The sequence below is a fragment of the Protomyctophum bolini genome, assembly GCF_963924005.1.
Source record: "Protomyctophum bolini genome assembly, chromosome: 1".
NCBI lineage: Eukaryota > Metazoa > Chordata > Actinopteri > Myctophiformes > Myctophidae > Protomyctophum > Protomyctophum bolini.
This window is the reverse complement of record NC_137862.1, coordinates 44540924-44564916: the sequence shown is the minus strand read 5'-3', so window position 1 is coordinate 44564916 and position 23993 is coordinate 44540924. Positions and strand designations below refer to the sequence as shown.

Sequence of the window (23993 nt, the reverse complement as noted above, 5' to 3'; positions counted from 1 at the left end):
CCAATGTTCAACACATCACAAGACAACAGAGATGTGTTAGGGGTGGACATGTACAACAGTAGAAACGGTGTAGAAGGTATGAATTGGCATGGATTTTGACCATACCGTGATGATCGGTAGAACTTGTGCCAATTATAAACATTGCTCAACATATGCAAGTTACATAACATCCGGCAGTTTCTACATGCTGGGGACCCATACTCAACATTTCGTTTTCGTTTCGATGAATAAAACCAAAACATTTCCAGGATTCCGGACAACATCAACAATGATTGGCTGCTAGGACACGATGCGGGAATTCAGCAGGAAGTGAACGTCACTTAAAATTGGATTTTTTCGAAAATACCAGGCTTTGTTCTTCTCGTCTTTGCATTGACTTTGTTGTAATTGCGCCGCTCTAACTATCCAGGTTTGAACGCAGCTTAAGACAAATGACTAAATAGGATTAAAACTAAATGGTGTGTTATTCAAAAGACTAAATCAGAATTTGCTGTAAAAATGAACACTGCCGCCCAGCCCCAGCATTTAGGATGACTAAAATGTGCTTATCAGGTGCTTTCATCACATCATCTATATGAACAAAAGACATGGCAATCTACAGAGCAATGGACAGAGACCTCATGTATGGGTGATTCATGGATAGCTGGCATTCCTGTGCGGATTATAACATGTTACCGCTCAGCAATAGGAAAATAATGGAGCAAGAAATACAGCCAACAGGACAGGTGCTAAACAGTTGAAAAGGGAAGGCCTATATACTGCACATTATAAGACAACATATTTTTAAACAATGGTTGTTGAAAATGCTTGTTCAGGGGGCGCAAGCCAAGTAGTCCAGGTGCATGCCACATAGGCTTTGGCCTGACAGCGCGTCGCGTGTACGAGTCCCGTTCATGACGACCGTTGCTGCATGTCTCTCCCCTTCTCTCTCTCCCTCTTTCCTGTTTATCTTCACTTGATACTATCAATAATGGCAGAAAGAAATCTTTAAAAGAAAGAATGCTCGTCAAAAACAAATGCTTGCGTACATTTTTATTTTCTCATAATTCCCGCAAACTGGACTTCGCTTTGCATGACACACGCAGACAGTATTGTGGGGTGAAGGTGTACCTTTTTGGAGGCTTCAGGGTGGAGGGCCTGTCGGACCACCAGAGAAGTGTCCACACACAGCTTGTAGGAGCTCCTGCCCAGGGCCTTGACCTCCGACTGCACTGTCTGCTGGAACTGAGGGAAGCACACATAGGGTACAGGCTTTAGTTTAGACTAGACGTACTATTAAACAGACAACCTTGAACCTACCTCAAACCCTAACCTAACCCTAATGTCCGCCCGTTGTTTCCGCATGTCGGTCTGTCAAATATGCGTGTGCATCCCCACGACACTTAACCAACCAAACAAGTTGGGCAACAAAACAGGCCAAATATAGCTAGAACCTGACTTTTTGGGTCCAATGCGGATCCTAACTTTGACTGATATTTTTCACAATAACTTGTTTAGATAGACAAATAAAAGTGTGTACGACATAAAATAAAACTTTAATTATACAATGTTCCTCGTTCAGACAACAAACACTAGGGGGACACCTTGTGAGCTTGTAGATCAGCAGTTTCTTAATTAACATTTGAAAAATTGTCCCGAAATAGGGATGGCAGGGTGAAAGGGGTTAAAAAAAAGTTCAAGACACATCGGCTACCTACAGTAATTAAAAAGAGAAATGGTTTGTTATATGGTTAAAAAGGTTTACAATTCAATTAGGTTGTGTGCGGCGTGCGCGCGCGCACACACACACACACACACACACACACACACACACACACACCAAAGTGTGTGTGTTGGTGTTGTGAGAGTGTGTCACGGGCTTGTTCAACAGGTTTCTGTGTGTTTGTCTGTGAGGGAGGAGAGACAAGGACGAGGATGAACTTGACGCTAATCACCTGGATCACGGTTTCCACCCAGCCAGACAAACAGTCAAGACGAGAAAAAGAAAAGTTTAAAAAAAAGGCGAGACCAGCCTGCGTGGCTCCCCTTTCTGTAAACAACCACACATCATGAGCACATCAGCTGTTAACACCGGCTATCGGGGCTCCCTCATACTGGCCTAGTGGCCTTTGTTTAGTCAAAACCTAATGCGTTTAATTGGGTCCATTTACGCTGTTGTGTAAACCAGGCAACCAGCTGATGGCGTTTTATCGTCAACACTCTCAGCTCCTTCAACCGTCTTATGGGGCATCCTCCAAAAGCATTAAGGCAATCTGACCTGAGATCAGATTCTAAAAATGTCTTCTACATCCTGACAGTTTTCTGAAAAAGATATGTTTCTGTCAGTCCTTAAATTTTTCAAAAATAGCAGACTTACAAGCTCCTAGTGCGCCACTCGGTGGCACGCTATGAGCTTGTAGATCTGTTATTTTTCAATAGCTAAATTATAACATAACACTAACACTCCCAAACGCCACCGTAGTCTGAAAACCCACCTTTTCAGACTCCATCATGGCCCATAGCACTTACCCTACCCCCTTAGATAGCATTTCTGTAGACTTAGATAGCATTTGATACAGATTTATAGCATGTCATGTAGTCAGCACTATAATTGCATTGTATGTAGTCATAGCACGTCATAGTACATATGTATTGCATAGTATAGTATATATATTTTATATGTATAGTTTAATTATATAGATATTCCACTGTTACGTCCTTAGCTTACGCATGTTTCATGATAAATGCTTTTTATGTGATTTTATGTGATGTATGATGCTTGCTTTTTTGTACTTGCTTAATGTAAATCGCTCTGGATTAAGAGAGTCTGCTAAATGCCTAAATTGTAACACCAAAAGGGGTTCCCGCCCAAAATGGGTTAAGGCAATCAAACAAAGTTTCCTGTGGAATAATGGCTCTCATTTAAGTTCTGTGCATGCTAATCAAGCAGAAAATGTTTCAAGAGGAAGAACATTAACTCACCACCAAATTATTTTGATACGAATCAAACTAAATTGACACCATTCCACACTACTAGTACTATTTCAGAATCCAGCAATGTTTGATGATCCTGGACAGATCCACAACTCTACCCAATTACCCAAACATGGGCCTAATTTGGACCAAAGATGTCAAAAAGAATTACAATACTGCCCTACAAAGCCAAAGTCCAGTAACTTGTGTTTTTGGACACACCGATATATTTGTGTATCCCACCTTTGTGATTTTGGGGGATAAACGAACGATTACCTCAAGAACAGATATACAATTAGTGTAATACGACTTTGCCGATATCTCATTTGGCTGACAAGTTGAAACTTTGTAGGGCAGAATAGCCCCACACAATGCTGTGATGAAATGTGTTGAGTTGTAGATATAGTGTGTGTGTGTGTGTGTGTGTGTGTGTGTGTGTGTGTGTGTGTGTGTGTGTGTGTGTGTGTGTGTGTGTGTGTGTGTGTGTGTGTGTGTGAGAGAGATTAAGCACAGTAGCACACCTTATAAATCTTCCTGTGATTCTATATTGCATCCTGACATGGGACTTTGGATAAAACCATGAATTAAAAAAACACTAGCCAGTACCCCACCCATCCGTTTCTCTACTCCAAGCTATCTGCCAGTACCCCACCCATCCGTTTCTCTACTCCAAGCTATCTGCCAGTACCCCACCCATCCGTTTCTCTACTCCAAGCTATCTACCATCAGACATCAAAGGCCCCCCGTCTACAGGATGAGTGGAAGAGGGGGTGCACATGCTATGCTATCTGTCCTGGGGATCTTATACCTGGGTCCCAGTGATTGATTGGAGGAGGGTAATTTCATGTGGCCACTGGCTATATATGACAGATCTTCAGACACTGAGAGGGAGTATTAGGGGGTACAGGTTGGGGCACGCTCTCCCACAGACACTGGAGAGAAAACACAAGACCGTTTATAGACGCTTCAACCAGCTGCTGACTGAAGAAGAAAACTTACTGTCTGAAAGGGCTAGACTCTAGACTCTAGAGGGACAGACGAGATAGAGAGAGCCAAACACATTTCTATGTCTTCACTCACCCAATAGATGCCCCAACCAGATTCCTCTTCATGGTGGACAATTTTAATTGTAACCGTCGTTTACATTGTGAGCCATTTAGTCTGCTGTGGTCCTTTAATTTCAACAAGTCTTTAACTTCCAAAGACTATTAGTCTTGAGCATCCCATTGATGTACCGTTCAATCGGTCCACTAGCATCAACCAAACTACTGTATACTTACTATAGTGAATGGAACAGAAGTTCAGAAGGCTTGACTGCCCCCAATTCACAATATTCCTCTTAATCAACTCAATCGGTTGCTCAGCTATCCGTTTTCTTGCTAGTACAACATAAGACATTAGGCGTTTTTAGTTTTTCTTCAGTGGCTTTGTGGTTTCTAAACACACGAGATGTGTTTCTGTCTGACCATGGGCTGGGGACTGTTTCTGACCATGGATTGGGGACTGTTTCTGACCATGGATTGGGGTCTTGGGGACTGTTTCTGACCATGGATTGGGGACTGTTTCTGACCATGGGTTGGGGTCTTGGGGACAGTTTCTAAAAACAGGAGATGTGTTTGTCTGACCATGGGCTGGGGACTGTTTCTTCTCAAGGTTGCTTAAAATAAATCTTTTCACATGAATGGCCCACGTTTAACCACGTAATCCCCATTTTATACTATGATAGTATTGTGTGATATAAAATAAGCAAACTACAAGCTGCTGCAATGCATTGTGAGCTTGTAGAGCAATTTTCACCTAAACATAATTTCTCCTATAATGACTTGCCCAGAATGCTAGGGGGGGTCCTCCCTAGTTGGTTAAAGGAGTTAAAAGTGGCTAAGATAAATCAAGCAAAACACAAGTAAGATAACAGCATTGCCATGGTATTGGTAACCAGGACCTCATCCCACAGGTTATTGATTGACAGGCTCATCCGGACGTGTGAAGAAGACTTTCATAACCTGATGTGATCTATATTTCATCATGTGTGAAAACACATCCTGACGATCGAGTGACAGATACAGAATACTGTCTGTTGGTGGAAACCACATGTCTGAATTATAACAAAAAATAGCAAAAGTAGAAGATCTACAAGCTCAAAACACGACTGTTCGCGCATTTCTTTAGAGATTGCGGATCTGCTACATTTTATGCTTTTGTCTGACGCTATAGCATGAAATTAATTTACAACTTTACAAGTAAACACAAAAAGTTAAAATACGGGTTTCCAGCCAATGGCAACGATATTTGCTTCAATCTTATAAAAATAAATATGTGTGGGCTGGTCTCATATAAAACAAATGGGTGCAATAAGTGCTCAAGTGATGAATGCTATGCAAAATAATGGGTCAAACCCTCAATCACATGATCTGCTTCAGTGACAAAATAACAACTTTTATTATAGAATCCAATCCACCTACATATGATTCTACGCACCCGTCTTTGAAATGTAAGGGTTAAATGTCTTGTTCAAAGACATTTCAATAATAACCTCCTAGCGGGAGCCGGGGATTTAACACGGAATATTCTGATTCCCAAGCAGCCAGTCTAACTCTTGAGCTACTGAAATCCTGCTATGGATCACTATTGAGCAACATGACATGTTTTGTTCCGTCTATATCTGTCTATTGTGATACCAGACCAGTCATCAACCATTACTCCGATAGGACTCATTACAACCAGCTAGACTACCCAGAAGTTGGTTCGTCATATACACAGTAGGCCAGCCGGGCATCATTTAAAGCTTGCGTCGCTTCCGTTTCAAATCTGGAGAAGAGCCAGACATTATCATTCATCTTAGGGTCCCGACCCGGCACGCCCCATCAAACAGGTATTACAACATGCATTACTGTACAGATGGGGATCGTAATGCCACAGAAACATGCAACGCAAATAAAACGGGGGTCTCTCACACACACACACACACACACACACACACACACACACACACACACACACACACACACACACACACACACACTGCTATGGAATGCAAAAACAATGAAGTTAGATTAGATTCCTGTCCTGGCAGGACTGCATTCTGTGCATGCATGGGAGGACAGGACACCGAGATAGTTGTGGCACCATGACACCACAAATCTTTGCACGGTCAACTCGGCATCCCCCTTCTGGGCATGCCCATTATTATAGCCGATACATCTACAAGCACAATATGCAACACGGTGTGAGCTTGTACTGTGTTAAGTCATTATTATAGCTGATACATCTACAAGCACAATATGCAACACGGTGTGAGCTTGTACTGTGTTAAGTCAGTCATGGACTATTTTCCCGTAACCTTTATTCTTTTGTCATACGACGAAGAAGAATAAAGAGAAGTGGTTAACTTAAAGTGTTTAGACAACAAATGTCTGTCAACTCACTCATTTCTAGGACGAGGCTTCCATACGTCTCACGACAGTGAGCAAAATATCCCAGTGAAATCAAAAGTATCAAAACTAATTATCTAAAATACCAGATACTTTTAAAGACAGCAGTTACTCCAGTAGTATTGTATTGGTGACTTTCACTTTTAAACTTTTACCAGAGTCTCTCTAGTCAGCTCTACTTTAACTGTGGCTTACAGTACATGTACAGTATCACCCAATGATAAGTATTGACATCTCAAGTGCTGATGCAATACGAGTTTTCAGACAAAGCCAGTGTGTTTCATGATGGTATGAAAAGATAACCGAATGACAGTAGCGTTTGTTCATAGCGGTGTTAGCTGTTCGCAGCTATGCAAGCACTGCAGCCACGCCTTGTTCAATCACTACAGCCGGATTAGTGAGAGCGAGAAAGGTAAATGGTTTTAAAGGGTGGCACGCCCTGGCCATTTCTCCTGTGCCAAACCACACTTTAATCAAGCAGATGCACACAGGACGCAAATCTAATCACTGGGAACAGGTATGTTGCGAAAACAGGCCCCTGAACACTCCCTCATCAGAGGTAAATGCAAAAAAACAATAGCACATTAACCACTTCAACCCTACACACTTATTTTACAATCACCCCTCTATTAGTCAGAATAGGGAAGCTAGGGTTCAACGTGGTTAAAGTTGTAGGGAAATGGAAATGGTGGGCATTTTATTTTTAAGTTTCAGACTGTCTGGATGTTATCTTGAATGGGAATAAAAACTGAGGATTTCAATTTAGATCCGATGTGGAATTTTACTTCACTGCTGTGTGTTGGGGCAATCCAAGCAAAACAAACTCAATATTTATCTTCTCTACCTCATTGGCTTTTCTCCCCACAACAAACAGCAGTGCCTGGCCAGCTGCACTACAGTTGTGAATAAACAAATATTGCTTTGGCTCATATGACATGCTTATCTACCAACTAGTATGTCTTCTTGACAATCTCTACTTGGATCTGTCAAAAAATGACTAAATCGATTAGAAGTCCAAGTGTTAAGAAGTAATATAAATGATTGATGCGATTAATAGGGAATTTTTGTGAGTTAGTAAGTCACCCATTTCCACCATCATTGCACGACGACGTATAAAATAGGGCATGCACGTAGTTAAGATGATTTGAGGAGGGTCCAGCCGCTGGTGTAATGCCATCAGACAGCGTGTCGCGGGTTCGACTACCGACGACCTTTGCTGCGTGTCACTCCCCATTTCCTGTTAGTCTACTATCTCTATCAATAAAGCCAGAAAAACACAAACGTATCTAAAAACTAAAAAAAGAATAATTGAGGAATTAGTGTCAAACATTGTGTCTCAGTCTGTGACAGAGACTGCCATAGGCAGGAGACAGACTGTGGCCTTTGAACATGTGCATATCACTGTTTGTTCTATAGTGTACCTGGACTATTTGCATGCTGAGGAAAGCTGAAGCCATTGGTGATAAGAGCACCAGGGTGTGACAACGCCGATCCATGTTGTTCCATTTTGCAACTGGGACAAAATGTGTGTGCATAACTTTATGGGTACAAACTAGGCATGTAACGATATATCGTATATCGATATTAATCCCGACGATATGAATCGATTCATTGAAATAAAGAAAATCTATTTAAACTAAAGGAAAAAAAATAGGGGGGCTAGACGGCTAGTGTGTGATGTGAAATGTGAGCTTTAGTCATATTCCATCATATCCAAGTGCTTTTGGAGAGAAATGATAGTCACTTTCAGTAGTAGAGCACTGTAGAGGGGAGCTGTGTGTGTCTGTGCCCAGGTGATGATGGTCGTTGATGCTCATCAAGGAAGGCAATTATGTTTCTGCACTGTCAAAAGTAATGCTACTTCTTTTGCAATGTAGTTAAATAAAAAATCTCATGGGGGGAAGATAAATTATATAAAATAAAACGTATAAAATATATATATTTTAATATCGTGATAAGAATCGTATCGTGAGTTGAGTGAATCGTTACATGCCTAGTACAAACACAACACATACCATTTTGTCAACAACTGCGACCTTCTCCAGGGCTTACCAATTACATTTGCCATCAATGTTCCTATCTTAGTTCCCAGACTTAAGTGTTAGTGGATAGTGTTTACCACTGGAATCAACTGCCAAGAGGAACAAAACGTAGGCAGGGCAGTAACAGAATATTATAATCCATGTCTGTTACAAGCCTGTAAGGTGAGATGATTATCCATAGTTTGTTTCGATGCCCCAGACAACAAGCGTTCATTCCGGGGCACGGTGGCACAGCCGGTAGTGCTGTCGCCTCACAGCTAGAAGGTCCTGGGTTTGATTCCTGCTCGGGACGCTGTGGGCGCTGGGAGCATGTTCTCTCCTCTGTGTCATCAGTGCCCATACCCGAGGCGGGGTTGGCGAAAGGGCCTTTCCGTGTGGAGTTTGCATGTTCTCCCCGTGTCCCTAGGCTAGGGTAGGTACCCTCACAAAAAACATGCAGTAACCCTGGTCTCTAAACTACCTCCCCCTGCCCAGCCGGGGCACCTGATGGAGGGGAAAGGAACTGGCTTTCACCTAGGCAATCTCTGCCTTAGGTCATGACCGGGCTTTTCTCTTCGCAGATGAGCAAGGCTGAGACCGAGGCTAGGCTATGCTGATGTGCAGGTGTGAAATGTGCTAAAAATGAATCCGACCTCCAACGTTTACAATAGTGTTTATATTTAAACGAGATGAAGAAAGTCCCTACTCCCCACACACAGTGACAGCGCTCCATATTTATACACAGACAGAATATTCTGTACACCACAGTGTTTGTATGCGTTTCCTTAAGGAATTAATTAATGTGCTTGTTCCAACCATATTTCAATTAGGGCTTCAGTCTCCTCATTCGACCACATCTATCCACGGTAACGGCACATCTTTGCACTGAAAATATGCCTTCTCCGTCTCCAAATGTGCATACTCCTCATTGATCTACCACATTGACATTGTTTGCTTAATTTCCTTTATTTGATGTGGATTGCATTCACACCTGTAGTGAATCGAACTCAGATGCGCTTGGAAGCAAAGAGGAACCCCTGTTTTTTTGCGAAATAGAATGCGATCGTTTGGTCTGCACCAGAATTCGAATGAGCCTTCACACCTGCCAAACGAAGCGCACTTTACGACAATACGCAGCAGGTTTAGTTTGAAACGCAGTATAGCATGCTGGTGAGAACGCCACCTAAGAGCAGCCGTTTAGGTCTTTATATAATAACTTCCATGCAATGTTGCAATATCATTAAACACGTAAAGCCTATACACTTCATTGACTAGTAGGGATTTCTACTCTATTTTTTCTCTCCATAGCAAATCCATTTGAAAGACAAAAAAGTTCACTCCACATTGCATTTCAATCTGTAGTGAGCTTGTAGATCTGCAATTTTCACTTCATGTTTGGCTAATTTCTCTTAATGTTTGCTTATTACGACAGGGATGCTAGGATTCAAGTGCTTAATAAATAATACATTCATGAATACACAAAAGACCTAATCATACAGTACAGCTATTAGCTACAGTAGGTGTCTGGTGAAAGTCACCTCTTCCAATCTTCCCAGCCTTTACAAATCTTTCACCAAAGAAAGCAAACATGTCATCGGGTGCTGTTGCCTCATGAGCCGACACTGACAGACCCACCACTGAAGAGATATGGGGCCCTATCTTACCCCTAAACTTATTTGGATTGTTTTACTTGCGAATGTAGAACGTGCAAGTACTGTGGCCGGCTGCGTATGTATGGTATGATATGTAGGCCTGTCCTCGGTGGTCCCTAATTGGCTGTTGGTGACGTAATTACTTTAGCAAGCAGAGCGTGCAAGACAAGTACTGTAATCCGTCGGCCAATAGGGGACCACCATTCTTCATGATGTAACAAAGGTACGTTTGGTGATCGGCTGGGTATGTATGTATTATTATGTATGCATGTATGTTGGGGTAAGAATGGTGGTCCCTTATTGGCTGTTGATGGTGACGTAACTAAGGCACGTTGGTTGGTATAAGGTCAAAAACGGGTCTAAAGTCATAGTAATAATACACATTAGTAGCAAGTTGGCACCTCGACAGAGTGCATTTCTAGTTTTTGTAATTAACTAGCCAATCTACATAGACTACATTGACCTGTTGTGAGCTTGTAGATTGGCTATTTGAACTACATATTAAAAGGTTTTTCAAAAATGGCAATTAATTAAGGGGTAGTGCAAGATAGCTTAATGGTTTTCTAAGTGGGATCCAGAAACTCCCAGGTATCCTGTAGGGGGTTCCAGAGGGTCCCCAGCAAAATGGTTTAATAATTTAAGTCCCATTGTATAGAATTCATCAAACATAAATGCTCACATCACAACATGTTGTGAGCTTGTTCCGTTGTATCGGTTATTTTCAATGTATGATTAATGTCATAGGGACAGCAGATTGAAAGTGGTCAATTTCACTATTAAAGTTAAGTTAGTAAGCCCAATATGAGAATAGGTTTAACTGTCTCCACTGTTTAACCCCCAACCCTACAGTAAGAGTTAATGATAGAATTCAGTACTAAATGTATTCTCTTATACAGGTCCCTGGCACGAAATAATTCGTATCAATTTGGGGGTCCTTGAAAATGTTTGAGAACCACTGTGCTATAACCAAACCTGACCAAATTCCTTCAGCAAGTTAATGTCACTGACTTTCGTAGAAACACAGAGCTGCGCAAAGGATGTTTTTGAATGAATTGAATTTTGGTGTTACGATTCGTTGCCAGTTTTAAACAAAACGCCAATTTCATTTAACCAATAAATATTAGCCTAACCAACAGGAAGAGAAAGTGGACATGGACAGGCAAGACAAAGGTATGAAAAGTAAGAATTGATTGCTTTGGTTAATATTTGAAGAGTCAGCAAACAAGCTAAACTACATTGGAATGGGAGGGGCAGGCCTTGCTGGGCCTGGGACAAATGGCTTCTGCATTCACACAAAGATTCCTCGCAGTGGGAACAGAGTTATCTTATACTGCTTCAGTGTCATTACCGACGTCAAACCAGAAATCACCAGCCTCAAACACTAACCCGGTTCCGATTGATTACCTCAACCAGTCTGCCATGTGCGTGTATTGACATTAAAGGCCACATCTCAGCTAAACTGAAGCCTAAAACACTAGCCCAGGATCATAATGATATGTTTTCAAACTATGAAATACTGGAGGGGTGTGAAAGGGTTTGCCTACTACAAACAAATACTCAAGCCCAGTACGGCTGAAAAACACGTTTGGCGACATGAGCTCTGTTGTCGAAACATACACACTAGACTAGAGGTACAAGCAGGAACCATAACATTAATATCCTGGCTCATTTGTAAGGAGGTGTCTCCCTCTTTCCCAAATGAACTGCTGTCTCTTAAGCAGGAGGCCCCAAAACCAATGTTTCCCAGGTCCCCAAACCGGGACCCATAATCACTTAAAACAGCTGATCTACAAGCTCACAATGGGTCATGGTGCGGTGCATCCTCCTCTACTTTTGACATTTTCACCTGGTGTTCATCAGGAGCACTTACTCTGTAGCACACCTAGTGACTGTACCTTTCAAAAGATCAGGACATGGACATTCTTTTGTGTTTTACAGATAATTAGGACTCAGGACTCTGGACACCCAGCTTGAAACCAGGACGATTGATCACCGTACCCTCATGTCCACATTTCTATATCTCCCCCTTTTCCCTTTCTGTCCGTTCTCCTGTCTTAAGAGAGCAGTGCATTCCCAGGTAAACATTCTGTCTTCCAGATGTCTGCAAGCGTGCATCAGTCTGAGACAAGACTAGACCTGCGAGTCCGCTTACCCCTCCCTGCCAGCAGCCCCCAGGCTCTCTGCCCATCTACACTCCTAAAAACCTCTCCAAGCTGTCAGCAAATCTAACTGTAGGGACAAACTGCCGACATAACATACATCCCCCCTGCCCCCACCCCAGTACTGTGAAATACATTTTTGTCAAAAGGTCATTGCACTGACACACCCTTAGGATTAATTGAACGCTTAAAAGCACAGCCAAGCTTGGCATGTCCCATCTCGCTCCTGGCAAAAAAGTGCCACTGCAAGCTTTTAGATACAAGCCTACTATTGCAATTAGAGATTTCATGCTTTGGTCAAAGTTCCAGCCTTGAATTTCAAAGGCAGCATACATGCATGTGCAAAGTTAAATTTGGGCCTCGACAGAAAATTCTGTTTCATCGCCGTTGAGTCTCACCTGTTGCAGAACTTTGTCCAGGGGCTCTGCCTTGACGAGGTCGTCAACTTTCAGTCCCGTCTCTTCTTTACACTGCTCTGTCAGGTCCAAAGTGTCTGGCCTGACAAGACATCTGTGAAGCTTCCCCACCTGCGGATGGAAGCATTGTTTCATGGCACAGCATGTAGCTATGTAGAGTGCTACAGTACTTGCTTATAAAGCCATATTTAGGCTTTTCTTTTGCATACTATGACCAAACCCAAAGTCATGAACTCTCAACGCCAAATCCAACAATTGACAATGTAATGCAAAAGCACTTAATTGTCATGCAGTGTTGTTTATGTCGAGAAGCTGACATTGCAACCAAAAAGGTGTGCTTTCTTCGTCCATGACCATGTCATGTATGCATATTGTTGGCCCCTCAATAATATCATTTTGATTGCACACCTGAACAAGGTGGTTTGCTGTAGTAGTATATGGATGGTAGGCCAGAATTACCCACCATAGTTTGGAGAATTTGAGATGGTACACTTAGCTCTGGTCCATAGTGTTAGAAGGACTTGAAAGCCTGTGTTAATGTATTCCTTAATTGTGAGACTTAAATGTAACCAAATGGACACATTTCTACAACTTCAAAATTAAATGTAACACTCATTATTTGTATTGTGTACAATGGTTTAGGGTTCCACTGTTCCATACTAATCACACACCTTGTTGGCTTAAATGGCAGCTGTCAAACATACTCTTCCACACACACTAACAGGGTAAGAAATGACACACACACACATGAACACAGTTTGTGCTACATAAGAAACCTTTACAACGAACAGGGTCAGAAAGGTTCGTACCTTTTTCTCATGTAGATCCACAATTTGCCACACCAAGAGAATTATTTCCCTCTCATCCGAACCCAGTTTACCCCCATTTGCACCAGCTGTTCCCCCAAAGAACACCACCAGAGTATCACTGTGCGAAGCCATCAGGGACCAACAAGGGTACAAAACTACAATTAAAAGCAAAAGATGAAATAAAAAATATATATGAAAAACACACGAGGAGGGGGGGTTCACCTTTTTCCAAAGTGGTAAAGAAAAAAAAAGATCAGAGACAACCAAAAAGTATCTGGAAATTCAATTGAAGTTTAAAAAAAAAGAAAGACAAATAAAAAAACAAGATTTGTTTTCATAGTGTGAGAGAGAGAGAGAGATAGTGGGAGCGATAGATAGAGAAAGAGAGAGAGTTTGCGGTCAGTAAAGACTCTACCTGTTGCAGTACTTGAGCGTGTTTCTATCCAGAGATACTGGTTTTAAATACTGGTTCAACTGGTAAAGAAGGGTGGAAAACGCCGTGTTTCTTTCACACGAACTCCATAACAAGACAAGAAGCCCTAGAGGGGATTTTTTTCTCTCTCTCTCCTTTTGCTTTGCGGTGTGTGTGTTTTTTCTGCGTTACCTGTGTGGCTCTGCCTCTAATGTGAGCCCTGTCCCAACGGAGCCGCCCTATTGGCTGCTTTGTAAAGGTGAGGGCGGGACACAAGCTTGTACACGTTAATCTCATTGGCCAGGCGTCTCGAAGGCGGAAGTGCGCAGGTCCTATAGGGTAGTGCCAAAAAAGAATAGATCTAAAAGCTATCAACTCGCCGCGAAGCGACGCGTTGATAGCTTGTAGATCTATTCTTTTTTTGCAAGATAGCCTGGCTCAAGATAAGAGCTTAGTTTTGAAAACAATATAATGTTGTATGGTAAATATGTTTCATTAGTATTTTGTGACTACATTTTGTTATAGCCTATGATACGAATCATACAATACTATATTATTATATAGTTTTGCGTTGTCTTTTTGATTTACGTTCTCAATACGTTGTGTTGATGTTTGTATTGTGTGAAATTCATTTAAAGTAAAGTTTCTTCATCCCACATTAATCACTTTGAACTGTAGATATGATCTCTTGCCATAACTCAGGCCAGCACAATAGACTTTGACAAATAAAACCGTTACCATTATATATAAACCTTTGGCCTACTACTGTAAATGTGTGAAAATTCTTACACGTTTTCAAGTTATTATTATTATTATTATTATTATTATTAGTAGTAGTAGGGATCACCAATAGGCTATGCCTACTACTGTAACCAATTCAGATGAAGAATTTGCACCAGAACCGATTACACCACAGGTCCCTATACTAGCCTGTTGGAATTTAATTTACACTAGTCTCTGTTTCTGGCCTGCTTCCCAGAATAATTCCCTGTTTTGTTACTCTGAACATTTCTCCTTTTTGTGCTGTAGTAGTAGTGCTGTAGTGTTATGTAGGCTACAGTGATGTCCAACTGATTACTGACATATTGAGCCTATGACACACTGGCTTCCCCCCAGTAGGCCTCCTTCACATTCAGTAGATCCTGTGATCTTCTGTGGCCAGATGTAATTTCCGGGTGTCTAGTAGGACTATAGTAAATAAAATTAAAATAAATTGCCATAATATTTAGTAATAAAATACATATTTAGCCCCATGTTTGAATGCCCCTGCTAAAATCCGTAAAACGAAAGAAAGAAGAAAAAGAAAAAAAAAATAACACTCATCTTTTACTTTCTCTAATAACTACCTAAAACATGAACCTTGGTTGAAAAAAAACTAAAGTTGGCCTTTAATGCACACAACGCTAAAAATCCAACCAAAATAGAGTTTTATGGCATTGCATGCAAAAGACTTGATCTGAATGCAACAAAGTAGGTCTACTTGCTTTCTAGTTCTACACAGTGTTTATTCATGAAAGTGCATATGTCCAATGTAATAGATTTTTGAACTATGGTTAATGCATGACAGTCACATGTGCACACACAAACAAGATTTTAAATTGCACCTTCACCTCCACCACTGAAACAATTCATAGGTCGAAGGGACAGTGGTGCCAGAAAAACCAGGGCAACTACCAGAGGGGACTGTGAAGTACCAACCAGATACAGTGTCTTCTCTGATAGAGCCTCCCGTCACTGGAACAGTCTCCCCACAGAAGTAAGTAATAAGAGAGACCTCCAACTATTTGACCTGGCTAAAAACAAATCAAATCTGTAATCATGGGTAAATCATCTCTATTTTATCACTGGTGTCATTTCTTACTTCACTCTGAGGTGGTTCTGTCCCCACTGCAATGTTTATATTTATCCTGTATTGTATTGTATTGTATTGTATTGTATTGCATTGTATTGTATTGTATTGTATTGTATTGTATTGTATTGTATTGTATTGTATTGTGTTGGTTCTGGTTCTGATAATGGTTCTGTTTATATCCTTCCAAAAACACATCCCTAATCTATCAAAGGTTTGGTACACAAAACCACACACAATTTGTGGACATACAGTACACAAGCTAGGCCTTGCTTTGGAAAACTATCTGTGAGAGTCTGGTAGTGCTACACGTACATTTACAGGATGTGAAACTGTGAGTGCCTTTGCTGGTGGTGGAAACTGAATGCCAGACCACCTTTTTTCCTTCAGATATCACAATAATCACATATCACATGAGGGACGAAAACGAGACAATCAGCTGCTATGTTTGTGAATGTTCTACTGCTGGAGAGATTGGTACAGTATGTAGATAGACCTTCATGGATAGATAGACAAGACCGTATGCACCATATCAGAAACAACAATTATTAACACATCACAGGTTTGTGTTACAGGTGTTTTTTTACAAGCTCCATCAAGAATAGAAATAGAAAAAAGAGTAGGTAGAAAAAATAATATGAATACCATTACGGAGGTGCATACACAAGAATAATAATGCAGTTGTCAACAGTTACAGTATAGATCAGTGTATCTGCTGTCAAATGAGTCATATCTTCCATCGATACATCTGTTTCGAGAAAACAGAGTGGCCTAAAGAATATTTGAGCAGTAGCCTATACTTGGAGACTACTTCATGCTCAGGTATACTATAGTCTATATATGCAAGATTACTCAATATTCTATATTAAGCAGAGCTGGACATACGATAGAAGGACTCGGATACACTGCTGCTGTTGTTGCACAAGTAGACTGTTGCTTCCTCAATCAGAGGAGACATGATGTCTCACAGCCACTCATGTTGTTCTACATTGCATTTAATGTCACACCCATTCATCCCTCACTGCAATCTGCTCTCGATCACAGACATATATTCTTGACTCTTGATTCTCTGACTTATTCTGTCTTTGGTTCACTTTAATCTCCCTTCCAGTCCTGGGCAACATAGTGGCAAATATACAACTTAAACTTGAGATAAACGAGCTTTCAAGCATTTAATGTAAACGTGCATGCATGCGTGCGTGCGTGTGTGTGTGTGTGTGTGTGTGTGTGTGTGTGTGTGTGTGACTGTGTGTGTGTGTGTGTGTGCGCGCGCGTGCGTGCTGTGGTCAGAGAGGTGTGTGCGCATGTGAGCGTGCATGCGCATGTGTGTGTGTGTGTGTGTGTGTGTGTGTGTGTTTCATGGGTCATTAATTCACATGTTTTTAGTTTTTATTGATTGAATACTTTATTAATATTTTGCAAAAAAAGGCACTACCATAAGATTCATACAGCAATCTTTTACTGATATTGATTGAATAAAATACCATATGTTGTTACCCCACGAAAATCTAAGGAGCACGTCACGTGCCCCCTCAGGTTCAAGGGCATGACACATCTGGGCTTAAACGGTTAATGGTACCACCATTACAAAGGTAGACCCAGCAGAGTTACAACAGTAGCATGATAGCATCTGAGAACCCCACCCTGTGTTTGGTTGAGCTGCCAGACAGAGCCGTGCATGTGAGGTGAAGGGTGTGTGTTGGTGTGACTCCCCCAGGCCATCAACCATAAAAGTCTACACTTCTGTAAATATAAATGTGCTCATACTCGTCTTGTCCTGCTTCAAATCTAACTTATATATCAACTGTGGTTGCTTACTTAATGACCCAGCTGTGGTTGGAAGTTGGAACAGTGCCAAGCTTTATAGGCAAATACCGGTAATGGGCTATCGAAGATAGTGATTCAGACAGTGATTACTCACACCTGCTCATAGGGTGCAGGCAGATCACAAACACACAACTATGGAGTTTATGGATAAGCTGTGCTTATTCAAATGAATCATGTTGGTACAAGTCATTGTGAATCTCTTGGTATAGTATGAGCTCAGTTTGTAGATAGGCTATTTGTGGCAAAGATATTCAGTGTAGGCTACAGTGAAAATAGGAGAATCCCATTTCCACGTGAAAATCTGGGAGGGTAAAGTAAAGTAGTGTTTTTTTAACAGTTTACTTTAGTTTAGTTTTAATTTAGGCAGCAGACGCTCTTAAGCAAGGACAACACAAGGTAAGAACAGTCATAGTATAGTCCGGCAGCCGACAGGCTTCTTTTGTTTAAAGCAGGAAATTTGGTATAGTCTTTTTTATTGGCCTAAATATTGTCTATATACATACATTCATGAATCCACTTGCTGACTGGCTGTTAGTATTGGGCAATCTTTTTTATAGAGGTTTCTTGTGACCCTACCATTAACATCCTATGGCTGGCAAAATGTCAAATTTTCCTTTAAACCCATTCTGGGCGGAAACCCCTTTTGGTGTTTTACCCCCTCAGATCGGGAACCCATTTTTGGATTCTGTACAGTATGTACAGTATTCAAAAATTCAAAAATTGATGCTGCTATATAAATATTTTTAAGTTTTTCAGAAAACTTAGGTCAGGCTTTAGAAGGTGTTTTTAGAATCGGCCTTAGGCCTAAATGGGTTAAGTAGCATGTGATATGTCAAACTAGGGTTTTTTCATGATTCTGAATCCATTCCAAGCATTAGTTTTGCACAAAATAAAAGCAGCCATAGCCACTTGTGCTGCCAAATGTGCTGACCTCATCACATTTGTCATGATGTCTGGCCGTTTTCTCATATAGGCCGAAAAAGTACCTCGATCTTACCAGAAATACGCCATGTCTCTGTACGTACGTGTATACATACGGTACGCATGATACGTTGTACGTGCATGTACATCTGTAATCCACCCGAGAACCGTTCACCCCACCGACTTCAAATTCGACATATGCGTTCCACACCACCACAAGTGCAGCCAGTGCCCGGCCTTGAGTCGGTCGGATACACACCGCCACAAAAGGCTCTGGTCAGGCTCTGCCAGTGGACCTAATGAGGACCTATTTATTGATACACCAAGAACCTATCATCATTAGGAATCTGGAGGCCGCCATATGGCATAATTATTCTGTTGATATAGGCGTATTGATACAAATAGTTTTGACTGTTCAATATCGCGCACAGCCATTACTCTCGACAATTACACAGCAACAACACCTCTCCTGCATCCTGTCGTACCCTTCACAATAAAGTGTCTCCCCTTTACCTCCCAATGTCGCACATTTCTCCCAGGTTATTATCAGGAAATGTGTAACTTAATATCGTGGGAGAGAGTAAGGCAGCGAGTGAACGAGAGAGAGAGGGCCAAGGGTGGCGGGGGGTTGACTGACACCTGACGGTCAGTCAGAGGCCCCCCTGAAGTTGGAGTCCCGTTTCAATTGAAACTGGTGAAACATATCAAAGGCCTCCTAGAATATCAATAATCTGTACATTGAAAATGTAAATACTAGGCTATAGGATGCCAGGTCACTGTCTACATAATCTGCATCTAAATTAAGGCTCTGCCAGTGGACCTAAGGAGCATAAGTTCCCACACTTGTGTAATTTCCATCCTCTGCCTGAGCCGATTGATTGCCATGGCGATTTTATGCTGTACGGCCAACATGAAACTAACATTAATACATTAACTAACATAGTACATTTATTAATTTGTGTATTATGTAGCCATGTAATACGCGGGATAATGTCTGGCTTATTCCCCACACCTGCAATTTGATTACTTATCAGTCCACTTTTCAATTCACCGACAGGGTGATTATAACCACCGACGCGAACCCTGTTGGTGAACTATCTCCCAGCAATGACCACCTAGCCAGACACTATCCCTTACGTAATGGATATTACAGGGAGGTCAGGTATACTGCATGGGGTATGTATTCCCCATTTTCATTGTTCCCAACTTGCATCGTTTCCAATTAGGCCGGTGCCCGATGGGCACAGGTCTGGTCTTTATAAAAGGTCAAAGGTGTTTTTGAGCGGTGCCTCCGCTCCATTACGCAGCTACAGTATGTGTGTCCCTATATGTATGTGTACGCATCCCAGCACGGATGCGTGTCTGAGCGAATACCAAACAACTCGCCCATAAAGTAACCTAAGTAAATTATGCTTAAACGGTAAAACATAACCTTAGTCCTCCTAACCTTAACCTCAGTAAAAGTATTCGTAAACGTAACCTTATTCCTAAACTTAACCCCAGTAAAACTATGCCTAACCCTAACCTTATTCCTAAACTTAACCTCAGTAAAACTATCCCTAACCCTAACCTTATTCCTAACCTTAACCTCAGTAAAACTATACCTAAACCTAACCTTATTCCTAAACTTAACCCCAGTAAAACTATGCCTAACCCTAAACGTATTTCTAACCTTATTCTCAGTAGGCCTAAAACAAAAAATAATAATACAAGAACCGCCGCACCGAGCGGTCGGCGTGAGGTCGGCGGAAAAAAGCGGGGGCGAGATGCAGGAATAGGCGCGACCTATACGTGTTACCGTCTGAGCACGGAAAGCTGCAACACGATAACGCGGTCATTTCTCGAACGTTTCGGACGCGGGAAGGCTCGCCGGTACAGGGCCGGCCCCTGGCCATGTTCCTGGGGGTTTGGATGTTCCGGGGACCCCCACATGGTAACTCTGTCAGTTCTCGGCCGTTTCGGATGCGTTAAGGCTCGCCGGAACAGGGCGAGTTCCCGTACAGTACCGTAACTATAACAATAAATGTATAGTTGCACCGCTCAGTTCACACAGGTGTGATTTTTTTAAACATTTTTTAAACATTTAATAATGTAAATTATCTTTTTGAAATATTTTACTTTAATATGACAATTTGGTTCTGATCGGGCTAAAACCTTGCTCAACAATCAGGCCACTGCTGTAACTTTAGCAACCAAATAAAACATGAAAGCATATTATTGTGATAGAATGCCACAAAATTGCAGTCAGTGCATACAGTAATACAGTACTGTCACTGCCACCTACTGGTCTTAAGCTAGTACAACCTGTTCATGGTGGCAAATGAATGAATAAAACAAAGAAGGAAAAAAAATGACACAATGTTGAAGTTGAAGTAGGCCTAATGGTTGTGTTAAAGTCTATGTGATCATAAGAATGTTTGTTAAGTAATAAGTGTCTCCCCATCCCAAACAGAAAATGCATTTTTAGTTAGAAAATAAATATTTATTTATTTTTTTGTGGCTTTTGGCTTTATTTTTTTTTATGGAGGGGCAGACAGTTGGCTGACAGGAAATGGGGAGAGAGATGGGGGGAAGACATGCAGTAAAGGCCGTTGGGATCGGGAGTCGAACCTGCAGAACACTGCCAGACTGGATTACCAGCCAAGGTGCCTGGACCACTGAGCCACAGCCCAGGCCCGGAATAACATTCTTATCAGAGAACTCACACACGATTCAGAATAAACACGTACAATTGTAAGTGATGACATAAAGAAATGAGCAGACAAAATTGACACACATTTGAAGCTAAAATACTCCCTAGACTGAGGGACCCACTGATTAAATTGGCAACGCACCTGAACATTTATTTTCTATCTAAAGAGCTGGAGGAGAGACGGGGAGAGTTATTGAAAATAAATATCATTACAGTAAGTGACAATTTAAATGGTATAAGGCATAATTCCGCTTTTTTATGTTCTCCCCCCCCAAGCAATACTATTTTGCAATATCCAAATAAGTGGAAGTGGAAAGAGCTTCTGGCTGAGGCAGAGGTTTTCAGTGGAATAACACACACACACACACACGCAGGAAGACTGCAAATGTCCGTATCCGTAATGGACATCCGTGATGGAGCAGGCATTGTATTACTGTAATTGTGACCATAGGTCGCAGTCTACTATGAAAGAGCTCTCACAGCCAGGCCCGGCCTTACCTGGGCCGTTATCAAACCCTGTACACTCAAGACACTGCCCCCACTGCCACCCTTAGATCTCCATATATGGAGCTGACCTGTTCGGACATTCCATATGTTGATCTGACCTCATCAAACCCTGTACACTCAAGACACGCTCCGTATATGGCTAGTACATAATTCATTCCATAATCTAACCCCCGGGCGCATGCGTGCACGTGACCTCGCCCTTAGGGCATTGCTACTGGTTATTAGAGGGTCAGAACAGAAGGTTGAGCCATAAAACAAGCAGATGAAACTCTGCAATACACACTAACCTTGTTATGGTGTTTTTAGAGTCTGTTGGTGGGGATGGTGTTGCTTCACAATAATATGTTCCGATTTAAAACATTTAATTACTCAAGACTTCAGAAAATTGCAGCAATTATATAAAAAAACACACATCAGTGAAATTAAAGAATAACTATAGTAGGCTATCTGTACATTATATACAGAGATATTTATTATACCAAATATAATGATATTTAGGATATGATTTATTGACTTATTTATATAAGTATTAATAGATTCTAAAATAAATCTATCAAATATGTTATAATTTGTATCAGTAATATTTATCTTTTAAAGACAAATATCCCAAAAATATGTTTATGTTGAGATCAATAGCTCATACATACAACACATACATTTTGCTATCTCTATATTTTGGGCATATTGTACATATATTTTCTTTATTTGGCGTACACCAAAGTATATAGGGTGTGGTTAATACTTTTGGCACATGGTAACATCTCACATAATTTATGTGCATCTCATTTTAACACGAGTTGTCTGAAAATCTTAATTTACAGTAAAATTCTATGATAAAACAAATATACAGAAATCTACATGTGTACAGACAGACACACACACTTATCGGTGACACATGGCGCCACAGCACATTTTATAATGTTACGACGGAGCTTTTTCACACATGTTCACAAGGACATCCATCTGCTCCATGGGCTCCGATAAGCATTGAGAGCTGTGGCTCTGATTGCTCTGTCTCTTGGACACAAAGGACAAGGACTCCTTATTGCCTTCACCTGGAGAGGTGCTGGAGATGTGGTGGAAGAGTTTCTGGATGCCCGTGTCTCGCAGGGAGCTCCGGAACGAGCGCGCCGCGAACATGTAGAGAATGGGGTTGATGGTGCTACTGATGAAGACCATGGCTCCGGTGATGAAGGCCATGGTGTCCCTGGCACCCTCCAAGATGTCCGCTGCATCTGGGTAGGAGCCCTTCGTGGCCAGGCAGATGATTGAAAGCACGTTCCCGACGTGGTGAGGGGTCCAACACACAGCGAACACGATCACCATGGTGGCGATCAGGACGGTGGATTTGCGCTTTGACTTGAAGGTCATCTGGGCGATGCGACTGCACAGGCAGCTGTAACAGACCACCAGGATGGAGAGGGGGATCACGTAGCCTACCAGTGTCTCCAGTAACACGCAAACCATCTCCTGGCTGTCTGAGGCGTACTCCCGGAACAGACAGTGGAGCTCCCCGCGACCGGGCTCTCCGTCGAGCACTTGGGTCGGGATGACGGGCACGCTGAAAACGAACGCTGCCGCCCAAAGGGCCGAGAGCACTTTGTTCAGGGCTTTCTTCTGCCTCCAGCCGGCAGAGGTGAAAGGGTCTCGCACGGCCACGAAACGTTCCACACTCATGAGCGTGATGAGGAACACACTGCTGTACATGCAGACGTACATGACGTACACCATGGCCTTGCAGGAGGCCTCCCCGAAGACCCAGGAGCGAGCCAGAGAGTAGATCCACAGAGGCAGGGTGATGAGCACCAGCAGGTCAGCGACGGCCAGATGCAGGATGAGCACCACGGTGTGGGAACGCTGCTTGACGTGCCTCAGGATGGTCCAGATCACCAACAGGTTCCCCGGAGCCCCCACCAGGAAGGACAGGCCCAGGATCACACAGGTTGTCACCGTCCCACCGACAAAGGCCTCGGGGGCCATGTCTGCTTTCTGGGATGGGCGAAAGTTTGAGACGTTCATGCCGTGGTGTGCGTGAGTAAGCAGATGATGATGGTGTGTGTGTGTCCACACCACAGACAGCGAAGGGGGGGCGAAAAGTGCTACACAAGCAAGCTTCCACTTCCCTTTAAGTGTAGAGTGAACAGGAAAGACATCTCTCACAAGGCACGTCTGAGGCGCAGAGAGGTGATTCATGCATCTGAGCCTTGTGTCACGAGAGACGAGCTCGTTTTGGGCAGAGTACCCTAAGGACATCCATATCAAGTAGACCTCTAGACCTACTGCACATGTAAACAGAGCTGCTGCCTTTATACACATTTTACATCTGAGACTTTATACTATTTAAA

General features: G+C 42.2%; 2 protein-coding genes across 2 annotated transcripts in view; both read right to left on the bottom strand.

Moving 5' to 3' along the window:
* Positions 1-14029, bottom strand: part of esrp2 (epithelial splicing regulatory protein 2) — a 35649-nt gene extending 21620 nt beyond the window's left edge. The window contains 4 exon segments of the mRNA XM_080764419.1: positions 1111-1224; positions 12614-12742; positions 13441-13595; positions 13856-14029. Of these exon segments, the coding sequence (XP_080620545.1) occupies positions 1111-1224; positions 12614-12742; positions 13441-13572 (375 nt within the window). The 5' untranslated portion in view covers positions 13573-13595; positions 13856-14029.
* An 8196-nt stretch (positions 14030-22225) lies between these two features.
* LOC308333696 (leukotriene B4 receptor 1) lies at positions 22226-23651 on the bottom strand. The gene has a single exon (XM_080790151.1). The coding sequence runs from the start codon at positions 23626-23628 to the stop codon at positions 22570-22572; it is 1059 nt and encodes a 352-aa protein (XP_080646277.1). The 5' UTR covers positions 23629-23651; the 3' UTR covers positions 22226-22569.
* Positions 23652-23993: the final 342 nt, after the last annotated feature.

What these genes read in the sequence shown, in the direction of transcription:
- LOC308333696 (XM_080790151.1), bottom strand. Translation starts at nt 23,628, where the DNA reads ATGGCCCCCGAGGCCTTTGTCGGTGGGACGGTGACAACCTGTGTGATC.